Raw genomic sequence first — 13,066 nt, 5'->3', positions numbered from 1 at the left:
ATCATTTTGTATGCCTCTATTAAGTCACCTCTTAACCTTCTTCTCTCTAACGAAAACAACCTCAAGTCCATCAGCCTTTCCTCATAAGATTTTCCCTCCATACCAGGCAACATCCTGGTAAATCTCCTCTGCACCCGTTCCAAAGCTTCCACATCCTTCCTATAATGAGGTGACCAGAACTGTACGCAATACTCCAAATGCGGCCGTACTAGAGTTTTGTACAACTGCAACATGACCTCATGGCTCCGGAACTCAATCCCTCTACCAATAAAGGCCAACACACCATAGGCCTTCTTCACAACCCTATCAACCTGGGTGGCAACTTTCAGGGATCTATGTACATGGACACCGAGATCCCTCTGCTCATCCACACTACCAAGAATTTTACCATTAGCCAAATATTCCGCATTCCTGTTATTCTTTCCAAAGTGAATCACCTCACACTTCTCCACATTAAACTCCATTTGCCACCTCTCAGTCCAGCTCTGCAGCTTATCTATGTCCCTCTGTAACCTGCAACATCCTTCCGCACTGTCTACAACTCCACCGACTTTAGTGTCGTCTGCAAATTTACTCACCCATCCTTCTGCGCCCTCCTCTAGGTCATTTATAAAAATGACAAACAGCAACGGCCCCAGAACAGATCCTTGTGGTACGCCACTCGTAACTGAACTCCATTCTGAACATTTCCCATCAACTACCACTCTCTGTCTTCTTTCAACTAGCCAATTTCTGATCCACGTCTCTAAATCACCGTCAATCCCCAGCCTCCGTATTTTCTGCAATAGCCGACCATGTGGAACCTTATCAAACGCTTTACTGAAATCCATATACACCACATCAACTGCTCTACCCTCGTCTACCTATTCAGTCACCTTCTCAAAGAACTCGATAAGGTTTGTGAGGCATGACCTACCCTTCACAAAACCATGCTGACTATCCCTAATCATATTATTCCTATCTAGATGATTATAAATCGTATCTTTTATAATCCTCTCCAAGACCTTACCCACCACAGACGTTATGCTCACCGGCCTATAGTTACCGGGGTTATCTCTACTCCCCTTCTTGAACAAAGGGACGACATTTGCTATCCTCCAGTCCTCTGGCACTATTCCTGTAGCCAATGATGACCTAAAAATCAAAGCCAAAGGCTCAGCAATCTCTTCCCTGGCTTCCCAGAGAATCCTAGGATAAATCCCATCCGGCCCCGGAGACTTATCTATTTTCACCTTGTCCAGAATTGCCAACACTTCTTCCCTACGCACCTCAATGCCATCTATTCTAATAGCCTGGGTCTCAGCATTCTCCTCCACAATATTATCTTTTTCTTGAGTGAATACTGACGAAAAGTATTCATTTAGTATCTCGCTTATCTCCTCAGCCTCCACACACAACTTCCCACCACTGTCCTTGACTGGCCCTACTCTTACCCTAGTCATTCTTTTATTCCTGACATACCTTTAGAAAGCTTTTGGGTTTTCCTTGATCCTACCTGCTAAAGACTTCTCATGTCCCCTCCTTGCTCGTCTCAGCTCTCTCTTTAGATCCTTCCTCGCTTCCTTGTAACTATCAAGCGCCCCAACTGAAACTTCATGCCTCATCTTCACATAGGCCTCCTTCTTCCTCTTAACCAGAGATTCCATTTCTTTGGTAAACCACGGTTCCCTCGCTCGACCCCTTCCTCCCTGCCTGACTGGTACATACTTATCAAGAACATGCAATAGCTGTTCCTTGAACAAGCTCCACATATCCAGTGTGCCCAACCCTTGCAGCCTACTTCTCCAACCAACACATCCTAAGTCATGTCTAATGGCATCATAATTGCCCTTCCCCCAGCTATAACTCTTGCCCTGCGGGGTATACTTATCCCTTTCCATCACTAACGTAAAGGTCACCGAATTGTGGTCACTGTTTCCAAAGTGCTCACCTACCTCCAGATCTAACACCTAGCCTGGTTCATTACCCAAAACCAAATCCAATGTGGCCTCTCCTCTTGTTGGCCTGTCAACATATTGTGTCAGGAAACCCTCCTGCACACATTGTACAAAGAACGACCCATCTAATGTACTCGAACTATATCTTTTCCAGTCAATATTTGGAAAGTTGACTTCCGGTTGCGGCTATGACTAGCTAAGCCGCACATTTGGAAGCTCCTGCAACAAAGGTGTTTTTGGGCCAATTGGAGGGCCCCAACGGCGCTGAAAAAACGAATCCCGGTGGGGGAAGGTCCCCTGAGGAGAACTAGACCGATTTTATGGTCGGTACCCGGAGCGGAGCGGCAAGAAAAACGGCAGCAGCTCCCCAAAAAAAGCGGGGGAAGAAAATCAAAATGGCGGCCGGCGGTGCATCGGAGGAGTGGAAGAAATGGGCGGAGGAGCAGCAGGCCACTCTCCTCCGTTTTTTCACGGAGATGAAAGTGGAGCTCTTAGAGTCCATGAACGCGACGGCCACCAGGTTGGTGGGAGCCCAGGCGATCCAAGAGGCGTCGATTAAAGAGCTGCAGCAGGAGATGACCGCGAGGGAGGAGGAGGCCACAGTCATCGGGGCAAAGGTGGAGGTGCACGAGGCACTCCACATGAAGTGGCAGAGCCGCTTCGAGGAGCTGGACACTCGGATGAGGCGGAAAAATTTGAGGATCCTGGGCCTGGAAGAAGGCCTGGAGGGGTCGGATCTCCCGGGATATGTGGCGGAGATGTTGAGCTCCCTGATGGGGGAAGGGGCCGGTCCGGCGCCCCTGGAATTGGAAGAGGCATACCGGGTCATGGCCAGGAGGCCTAGGGCAAACGAGCCCCCGAGGGCGGTGCTGGTGCGGTTCCAGCGGCTAAGTGATCGAGAGAAAGTCCTGAGGTGGGCAAAAAGGGAGAAAAGCAGCAAGTGGCAGAACTCGACGGTAAGGGTGTACCAGGACTGGAGTGCGGAGGTGGCAAAGCGGCGGGCCCGGTACAACCAGACAAAGGCGGTGCTACACGCGAAAAAGATCAAATTTGGAATGCTGCAGCCGGTGCGCTTGTGGGTCACCTACAAGGACCAACATCATTATTTCGAGTCCCCAGAGGAGGCCTGGACCTTTGTACAAGAGGAAAAGTTGGACACGAACTAAAACCTGGGAGCACCGGCGGTCGTAGCCGCCTGGGGACTCTTGATTGAGCAAGTGGCCCTTTTCTTTTTCAGGCCAGGTCGGAACTAGGTAACAGTTTCGTGGATGGTTTGGGGTGTTTTTTCTCGAACGGTTGACTTTTCTGAATATCTTGAAGGTTTCGAGTTGTTGGGTGTTTCTGTATATTTGTACTGTTGAAATCTCTATTGTGGGTCGTTGGCTTCTTATGGGGTGTTTCTTCCCGTTTCCAATTTCCCTTAGTTATTTACCCCTTTTACCCTTTTCCTTTGGGTGCTTGGGGGGGTTTTTTGTTCTTTTTTTTCTTTTCGGGTTATGGTTATCTGCGGTTATTTATACTGTTTGATGGAGGGTGATGGTTGGGCACACTGTTAGTTGATAGCTAGTTAATTATTTTGTTATTTAAGTATGTAGTTAAGTATTTATGTATTTAGTTGCCATTGGGTATTTATATCGTTAAGTTGGGGAGACGGGACGGGGGGGAGCGGGTTGATTATGCGGGTCTTTCTCGGGGGTTTTAAGGGGATCTTTCACGGGCGCAGATGGGGTGAACCGGGAGGAGTCGGAATGTGGCAGGAGCAGCCGGGTCAGCGGAGACCAGCTGACTCTCGGGAGTACGATGTGGGGTACATCGCGGCTAGGAGGGGTCCTAGCCAGGGGGGGGGGGGGGGGGGGGGAGGGGGGGGGGGGGCTGGGGGGGGACACCGGGTTGCTGCTGGAAAGACCAGGGACGAGAAGGGGAGAGCCGGGGGGGTGGGGTCAGAATTGCTGATTGATCACGTGGAACGTAAGGGGGCTGAATGGGCCGGTCAAAAGATCAAGGGTCTTCTCACACCTGAAGGGACTGAAGGCTGATGTAGCAATGCTGCAGGAGACTCATTTGAGGGTAGCAGATCAGGTCCGCCTGAGAAAGGGGTGGGTGGGACAGGTGGATATCAAGAACCGGGGGGTGGCGATTTTGGTGGGAAAGAGGGTGTCGTTTGTGGCGGCAGAGGTGGTGGCAGACAAGGAGGGCAGGTACGTGATGGTGAGGGGTAGGCTGCAGGGAGAGAATGTGGTACTGGTAAATGTGTATGCCCCGAACTGGGACGACGCGGGTTTTATGAGGCGCCTGCTGGGCCTCATCCCGGGACTGGAGGCAGGGGGCCTGATCATGGGAGGGGACTTTAATACGGTGTTAGACCCTGGGCTGGATAGATCGAGTTCCAGGACAAATAGGAGGCCGGCAGCGGCAGAGGTGTTAAGGGGGTTCATGGAGCAGATGGGAGGGGTAGACCCATGGAGATTTGGTAGGCCTAGGGCGAGGGAGTATTCTTTTTTCTCCCACGTCCACAGAGTGTACTCTAGGATCGATTTTTTCGTATTGAACAGGGGGCTGATACCGAGAGTGCAGGACACGGAGTACTCGGCCATTGCGATATCGGACCATGCACCACATTGGGTGGACGTGGACATGGGGGAGGCGCGGGACCAACGCCCGTTGTGGCGCCTGGATGTAGGGCTGTTGGCGGACGAAGAGGTGTGCAGAAGGGTGAGAACGGGCATTGAGAACTATCTGGGTACGAATGACACAGGTGAGGTGCAGGTGGGGACGGTCTGGGAGGCCTTGAAAGCAGTGATTAGAGGAGAGTTGATCTCCATAAGGGCACACAGAGAGAGGAAGGAGAGGCAGGAAAGGGAGAGGCTGGTGGGGGAGCTCCTAGAAGTAGATAGGAAATATGCGGCGGCACCAGAGGAGGGGCTATTAAGGGAGCGGCGTAGCTTGCAGGCCAGGTTCGACCTACTGACCACTAGGAAGGCGGAAATGCAGTGGAGAAGGGCGCAGGGTGCGGCGTATGAGTACGGGGAAAAGGCGAGCAGGATGCTGGCACACCAGCTTCGTAAGCGAGATGCAGCCAGAGAGATTGGGGGAGTGAGAGAGAGGGGTGGGGACGTAGTGCAGAAGGGGCAAGAGGTGAATAGGGTCTTTAGGGACTTCTATAGGGAATTGTATAGGTCTGAACCGCCGAAGAGGAGAGGGGGAATGAAGAACTTTCTCGACAAATTGAGGTTCCCAAAGGTACAGGAGGAGCTGGTGGAAGGGTTGGGGACGCCGATAGAGCTGCAGGAGCTAATTAAAGGGATAGGCCAGATGCAGGCGGGGAAGGCGCCGGGGCCGGATGGGTTCCCGGTGGAGTTTTACAGGAAATTTGTGGACTTGGTGGGTCCAGTGCTGGTGCGAGCCTTTAATGAGGCGCGCGAGGGGGGGGTTCTGCCCCCAACAATGTCGCAGGCCCTGATCTCCTTGATTTTGAAGCGGGACAAGGACCCGGTCCAGTGCGGGTCCTACAGGCCCATCTCCCTCCTGAATGTTGACGCCAAGCTGTTAGCAAAGGTCCTGGCAACCAGGATAGAGGATTGTGTGCCAGGGGTAGTCCATGAAGACCAGACGGGGTTCGTGAAGGGACGCCAACTTAACACAAATGTCCGGAGATTGTTAAATGTGATTATGATGCCAGCAGTGGAAGGGGAGGCGGAGATAGTGGTAGCGCTGGACGCGGAGAAGGCATTTGACAGGGTGGAGTGGGAATACTTGTGGGAGACGTTGGAAAGGTTTGGGTTTGGGGAGGGATTTATCAAGTGGGTAAAACTGCTCTATTCAGCTCCGATGGCAAGTGTGGTAACAAACGGGAGGAGGTCAGAATATTTTGGGCTCCATCGAGGTACTAGGCAGGGATGTCCCCTATCTCCCTTACTCTTTGCATTAGCGATTGAGCCGTTGGCGATGGCACTGAGGGGTTCAGGGGGGTGGAGAGGACTGACAAGGGGAGGGGAGGAACATCGGGTCTCGCTCTATGCGGATGATTTGTTGTTGTATGTGGCAGACCCGGAGGGGGGAATGCCGGAGGTAATGGGGATACTAGCGGAGTTCGGGGACTTTTCGGGATATAAATTAAATCTGGGGAAAAGTGAGGTCTTTGTAATACACCCGGGAGACCAAGGGGAGGGAATTGGGAGGCTCCCCTTCAAAAGAGCAGTTAAAAGTTTTAGGTATTTGGGGGTGCAGGTGGCAAAGAACTGGGGGACCCTCCACAAGTTGAACTTTTCCAGACTGGTGGAACAGATGGAGGAGGAGTTTAAGAGGTGGGACATGGTGCCGCTGTCGCTGGCAGGGAGGGTGCAGTCAGTTAAAATGACGGTCCTCCCGAGGTTCTTGTTTTTGTTCCAGTGTCTGCCCATCTTCCTCCCCAGGGCCTTTTTCAAGAAGGTAACGAGTAGTATCATGGGGTATGTGTGGGCACATGGCACCCCGAGAGTTAGAAGGGTCTTTTTGGAGCGGAGTAGGGATAGTGGAGGGCTGGCGTTACCCAACCTTTCAGGATATTACTGGGCGGCAAATACATCGATGGTACGAAAGTGGATGATGGAAGGGGAGGGGGCAGCCTGGAAGCGCATGGAGAGGGCGTCCTGCGGCAACATAAGCTTAGGGGCACTGGTAACGGCACCATGGCCGCTCCCTCCCACGAGATATACCACGAGCCCGGTGGTGGCGGCCACCCTCAAGATCTGGGGGCAGTGGAGGCGACACAGGGGGGAAGTGGGGGGTCTGATAGGGGCACCACTAAGAGGGAACCACAGATTTGCGCCGGGAAACACAGGAGGGGGATTCCAGAGCTGGCAGAGGGCGGGTATTAGACAACTGAGGGACTTGTTTATAGAGGGGAGGTTTGCGAGCCTGGGAGAGCTGGAGGAGAAATTTGGGCTCCCCCCGGGGAACACGTTCAGGTACCTCCAAGTGAAGGCATTTGCCAGACGACAGGTAGCGGGGTTCCCCGCGCTCCCCGACAGGGGGGTGAGTGATAGGGTGCTATCAGGGGTCTGGGTCGGGGAGGGGAAGATCTCGGACATCTATAAGATTATGCAGGAGGTGGAGGAGGTACCAGTAGAGGAGCTGAAAGATAAGTGGGAGTTAGAGCTGGGGGAACAGATAGAGGACGGGACATGGGCAGACGCCCTGGAGAGGGTCAACTCGTCGTCGTCATGTGCGAGACTAAGTCTCATTCAATTTAAGGTACTGCATAGAGCCCACATGACGGGGACAAGGATGAGTCGGTTTTTCGGGGGTGAAGACAGGTGTATTAGATGTTCGGGAAGCCCTGCGAATCATGCACATATGTTTTGGGCATGTCCGGCACTGGAGGAGTTCTGGAAGGGGGTGGCAGGGACGGTGTCGAGAGTGGTGGGGTCCAGGGTCAAGCCAGGATGGGGACTTGCGATCTTCGGGGTTGGGGTGGAACCGGGGGTACAGGAGGCGAGGGAGGCTGGAATATTAGCCTTTGCGTCCTTGGTGGCTCGGAGGAGGATCCTGATTCAGTGGAGGGACGAAAGGCCTCCGAGTGTTAACACCTGGTTAAACGACATGGCAAACTTCATCCAATTGGAAAGGATCAAATTCGCCCTGAGAGGGTCGGTGCAGGGGTTTTTCAGGCGATGGCAACCCTTCCTAGACCTCTTGGATCAGAGATAGAAACTGAGGCCGTGACAGCAGCAACCCGGGAGGGGAGGGGAGGGCGGGAGGGAGGGGGGAGGGGAGGGGGGACAAAGACGAAGGAAGTACGGTAGCGGTGGTGGCACGGGCAGGGCCTGCCCGAGGACGCTGCTAGAAATGATAAGTTGGTCTGACTGTCGGTTCGCCGGCGGGGGGGGGGGGGGGGGACGCGCGAGTGGGGGGGGGGACTTTTTTTCTTTTTCTTGTTAAGTAGGGGGGTTTGACTTTGTTTTGTTATAATTTAAATGTAAATGTAGGGGGGGTTAAAATGTTTGTATTTTGAAAAATTTCTTCAATAAAAATTATTTAAAAAAAAAAAAAATATTTGGAAAGTTAAAGTCTCCCATAACAACTACCCTGTTACTTTCGCTCTTTTCCAGAATCATCTTCGCCATCCTTTCCTCTACATCCCTAGAACTATTAGGTGGCCTATAGAAAACTCCCAACAGGGTGACCTCTCCTTTCCTGTTTCTAACCTCAGCCCATACTACCTCAGAAGAAGAGTCCCCATCTAGCATCCTTTCCGCCACCGTAATACTGTCCTTGACTAGCAGCGCCACACCTCCCCCTCTTTTGCCCCCTTCTCTGAGCTTACTAAAACACCTAAACCCCGGAACCTGAAACAACCATTCCTGTCCCTGCTCTATCCATGTCTCTGAAATGGCCACAACATCGAAGTCCCAGGTACCAACCCATGCTGCCAGTTCCCCTACCTTATTTCGTATACTCCTGGCATTGAAGTAGACACACTTCAAACCACCTACCTGAACACTGGCACCCTCCTGCGAAGTCAAATCTGTGCTCCTGACCTCTATACTCTCAATCTCCCGTACCCCAAAACTACAATCCAGGTTCCCATGCCCCTGCTGAATTAGTTTAAAACCCCCCAAAGAGCACTAACAAATCTCCCCCCCAGGATATTGGTGCCCCTCAGGTTCAGATGTAGACCATCCTGTCTATAGAGGTCCCACCTTCCCCAGAAAGAGCCCCAGTTATCCAGAAATCTGAATCCCTCCCGCCTGGAAATTTGAGAAGTTTAGGGAGATGGGCTTTTAAAAAGCCCAGAATGTTACAATTGGTGTCAAGCCTGTGCTGTCCAAGGCATCAGCAAGATCCGAGAGGAGTGAAATGTTTCAGGCCCCATCCTTTGGTGCATGGCTCCGTAGCACATTGAGATATGCTATTCTGCGTTCACACAATATGGATCAAATTTTCCCATCCCGACAAAGGGCAAGCCACGTTGGACAAGGGGAAAAGGAGTAGATTTGCCCCTCTGTCTCACTTTTCCTATCTTGAAACTTATACAATACCTATCCCCGCCCAGTCGTGTACTCATACCCTTTTTACTTCTCATGTCAAACCAGTAGATTCTGTCCTTGTTCCTCCAGGACATCTTCGCTTTGCAACACAACGTCCTCCCTAATTGCTGCCATCCTACCTCCCCCTTTCTGTCCCTATCTTTTCTGAACATTATGTATAATTGAATATTAGCAGCCTTGTCCTCACCATTAACTACGTTTCTATTATTGCTGCTGCACCATATTTCAACTTGGGTCTTTGTGCTTGTAACTCACCAATTTTATTCACTACTCTTTATGTGTTAACATACATGTATTCTTAACCTGTCTTTGCAGTCATGCTTAGTCGACTCTTGTTGAATGTGGTGCTATTTCCTTCTAGGATTATTCAGGTAAAGGTAAAGTCGCCACAGATGACCATAGGCTGCTTTCCCCTTTGAGGTGGAGAGCTGACTGGTGGTGATTTAACCTGAGGATCACCACACCTCAGGCGAGGGGCAAGGTTGAGAAGGCAGGGCCTTCATGAATATCCTCAGCCGGTACGCAAATTAAACCCACATTGCTCACCTTGCTCAGAATCATGAACTAGTCGTCTAACCAAGTGAGCTGGGGCCCCCGAGGATTATCCAACATTCTCACTTGAAGAACTTGTTCCACTTTTCTACTTTCTGGTGCCCATGCCCAACCCACTGTCAATTTAATTGAAACCCTCCTCAACCAGAGTAGTGAACCTCTGTTAGAGAAAATTGGTCCCAGACCTAATGGGATGTGATGCGTTCTTTATGAGTCGGTACCTCCTGTACCAGAGCTGGTCTCAATGCTCAGAAGCCCTGAAGCCCTCATTTTCTGCACTTCAAGTCAGACATTGATCCTCCCAATCTTCCTATTTCTACTCTCGCTGGTGGGAAGAGAGTACTTCTCTTGAGCTTCTACTTTTTATCTTCTCCATAATTCCTGAAAATCTGACCATAGGCCTACAGTACATGCCCCCTCGATGTCATTGATACTGACACAATTTCTGGCTCACTCCCTTCACCCTGCAGAATATTCTTCATGATGTCCTTTATCCTGACATCAGTGAGGCACCTTACCATGCAGGACTCTCGATAACATTTACAGAAACACCTAACTTTGGAATCTCCTATAACAATTACATTTCTATTCCATACTGTTCTCCCTCTCTGGAGTCCCTTGCCTATTGATGCCATAGTCTGGACTGCACCCCTTCGAGGTTTTGTCACTTGTAGCCATCACCAACGCTGTGTATCTGTTTGAGAGTGACTCCCCAAAAATACTTGTACTTTCTGCTTCTTCCTGCTCCTCCAGATAGCCACCCGCCTCCCATCCTGAACTCTCCATGACTGGGGAGTGACCATCTCCTGGAACACAGGAACCTCCCGTCCTCCCTGATGTTGAGCTTCCCCTCCAGCTCGGCAACCCTGAGCTCCAGCTGAAACAGCTGGAAACACTTCCTCCACATGTGGATTGGAACGTGGGTCACAAGCAGCGGGCTGGCTTACTTTGTCCATGATTCCATCCCTAACAATTCTTATAAAATTATTCCGCGGTTAATCAGGTCTCAACACTAAAAAGCAAGAGTGAAAATGATAACCTCCCAATCCTGCCACACAGACACTCACTGATCCCAAGTGTCTGCTAGAAATTTCATGAAGATGCACTGACATCCTCGATGTTGATCTGTACTCCCCCTGACAACAAATGGAAAGATTTCAGGTTTATATCAGGATGTTTTTAATGTCATTTTATTTCTGTCATGACCAGGGACTATGTGATTCTTGCTGGGCTTTCAGTGCAATCGGTGCCATTGAAGGACAGTTGTTTCGCGCCACTAGAAAACTGATTCCTCTGAGTGCACAGAACCTGGTTGATTGTAGCGGACCATATGGTAACCATGGATGTGGTGGTGGATGGATGTCAAGTGCCTTTGAGTATGTGATGAGAAATGAAGGCATCAACGCGGCTGCAGGTTATCCATATACTGCTAAGGTAAATCTCTTTTAAATGTGGTTTCCAATGCACCAGGTACAAAGTATGTTTACAATATTCATGGTATTAGACTGCAGAGCCCAGTCCAAATAAAATGGAAGCTGACATCCTACCTTGAATCAATTCTTCCCTGAGAATCTGCTGCCAGATTTCCACCAATGTCACTATCTAACCAGCGTGAGGGAGGGTGAGAGGATATCACCTTTAAAGATCAGACTAGTTCTCCCTCTCATTGGAATGATCTCTCAAATCTCCACCCAACACCTCCTGCTCTCATGCAGTTTGAATGAGGAGTTCAGGGTGTTAAAGTTCATTCGTATTGCTGCTCCCCATTCTGTGAGGCAGAATGTTGATGTGACAAGCGGCTGACTCAACGTGTCATTTAACAGGCTCTGCCCTGTGGAATGTACAACATCACCCAGTATACCAATTACCATGTGCTGCGAAAAATAAAACTAGAAGATTTTTTTAGTCCGTTTGGTTCCCCCATATGCTCCATCTGGCTGCTCAGTTACTCAAATGTCGGCTGCATTTTTAATTAGGGAGCAATTTAAGTTTAGGGTGTGACCTATACACAGTTAATAATGTTTGATGGGAATGTTCAAAGTTGGTGTGAAAACTATTTCAATTTAAAAGACCAGCCTTTGTGTAAATCTGGTAATTGTAGCTGCAACTTGATAGTTTGAAGTTTGGAATATTGGGCTGTAATTAAGAAGTAACTTGGTTTGAAACTTCTTGGTGAATATTTGCGTAAATTGCCTTTCGTGCTGATATTCCTTCTCTCACAATTATAAATTTTATAAATTTAGAATACCCAATTAATTTTTTTTCCAATTAAGGAACAATTTACTGGGGCCAATCCATCTACCCTGCACATATATGGGTTGTGGGAGTAAGACCCACACAGACATGGGGAGAATGTGCAAACTCCACACGGACAGTAACCAGGGGCCGGAATCGAACCCGGGTCTTCAGCGCCGTGAAGCAGCATTGCTAACCACTGCTCCACCGTGCCGCCCTCACAGTCACTGTTCTCACTGTTGATGCTGCTTCATGTCAGAATTGTCCCTCTGTATTGGATGTCATTCCCGATCAGCCTCCTGCAGCATCTCCCAGCTGTTTGTATCAACATCACACAGATTCAGCTTGTTCTTCACAGCATCCTTCAGATTCTCCCCCATCTATTCCACACACTCATGTTTCAGTTCCTAGGGCAGCACGGTGGCGCAGTGGGGTAACCCTGCTGCCTCACGGCGCCGAGGTCCCAGGATCGATCCCGGCTCTGGGTCACTGTCCGTGTGGAGTTTCCACATGCTCCCCGTGTTTGCGTGGTTTTCGCCCCCACAACCCAAAGATGTGCAGGGTAGGTGACTTGGCCATACTAAATTGCCCCTTATTTGGAAAAAATTAATTGGGTACTCTAAATTTATTTTTAAAATTTTTTTAATGTTTCAGTTCCTTGTGGGCGACACATCTTTGTCTGTTTACATCCAGCAGAGTTGGGATTTTATTGGGATTGTCCCAACACTGTTTGATTTTCCCAGTTTCCGCTCCTCACACTGGCTGATGAGGCCCTCCCTTTTGATACCTCAAATGGGTCTGAGATGCTGTGAAACTGTGAAGCATTTTGATTTGAGGGTAACAAGAACTTAAATTTATGATGCACTTTGACATAATGAGACGTCCCAAAATGCTTCACAGGAACATTATAAAACAGAATGACATTGTTGCGGGAGTTTCACATCTATTCGACTATAATTTTCCTCACTCCCCAACTGACCAGACAACACTTAGAGTTTCAGTTCAACACCTTTATTCTAGTTATATAGCAGAGGAGCTGAGCATCCACTCGGTGGTTTACCAGCTCACCGATCATAGAAAATACAGAGCAATTATACATCTGTGTATCTCCCAATTAATTAACATACACTAATCAAAAGAATACATTGGTTTGAAAGTTATCTATGTCCATTTACAATTAAAAATTAGGATTACCTGGGATCGCACACTGTCACAGTTAGTACTGCTGCCTCATGGTGCTGAGGACCCGGGTTCGATCCCGGGTCACTGCCCATGTGGAGTTTACAATTCTCCCGGTGTCTGTGTGGGTTTCAC

At 49.8% G+C, this 13,066-nt stretch overlaps 1 protein-coding gene across 1 annotated transcript in view; it reads left to right on the top strand.

Annotated features, from left to right (window-relative positions):
* LOC119952927 overlaps positions 1 to 13,066 on the top strand; it is a 1,042,551-nt gene that overhangs the window by 956,736 nt on the left and 72,749 nt on the right. The window contains 1 exon segment of the mRNA XM_038776559.1: positions 10,727 to 10,951. Within this exon segment, the coding sequence (XP_038632487.1) occupies positions 10,727 to 10,951 (225 nt within the window).

Source organism: Scyliorhinus canicula, chromosome 18, assembly GCF_902713615.1.
Source record: "Scyliorhinus canicula chromosome 18, sScyCan1.1, whole genome shotgun sequence".
Taxonomy (NCBI): Eukaryota; Metazoa; Chordata; class Chondrichthyes; order Carcharhiniformes; family Scyliorhinidae; genus Scyliorhinus; species Scyliorhinus canicula.
Note: the sequence above shows the minus strand (reverse complement) of the source record. Positions and strands in the feature narration are given on the sequence as shown.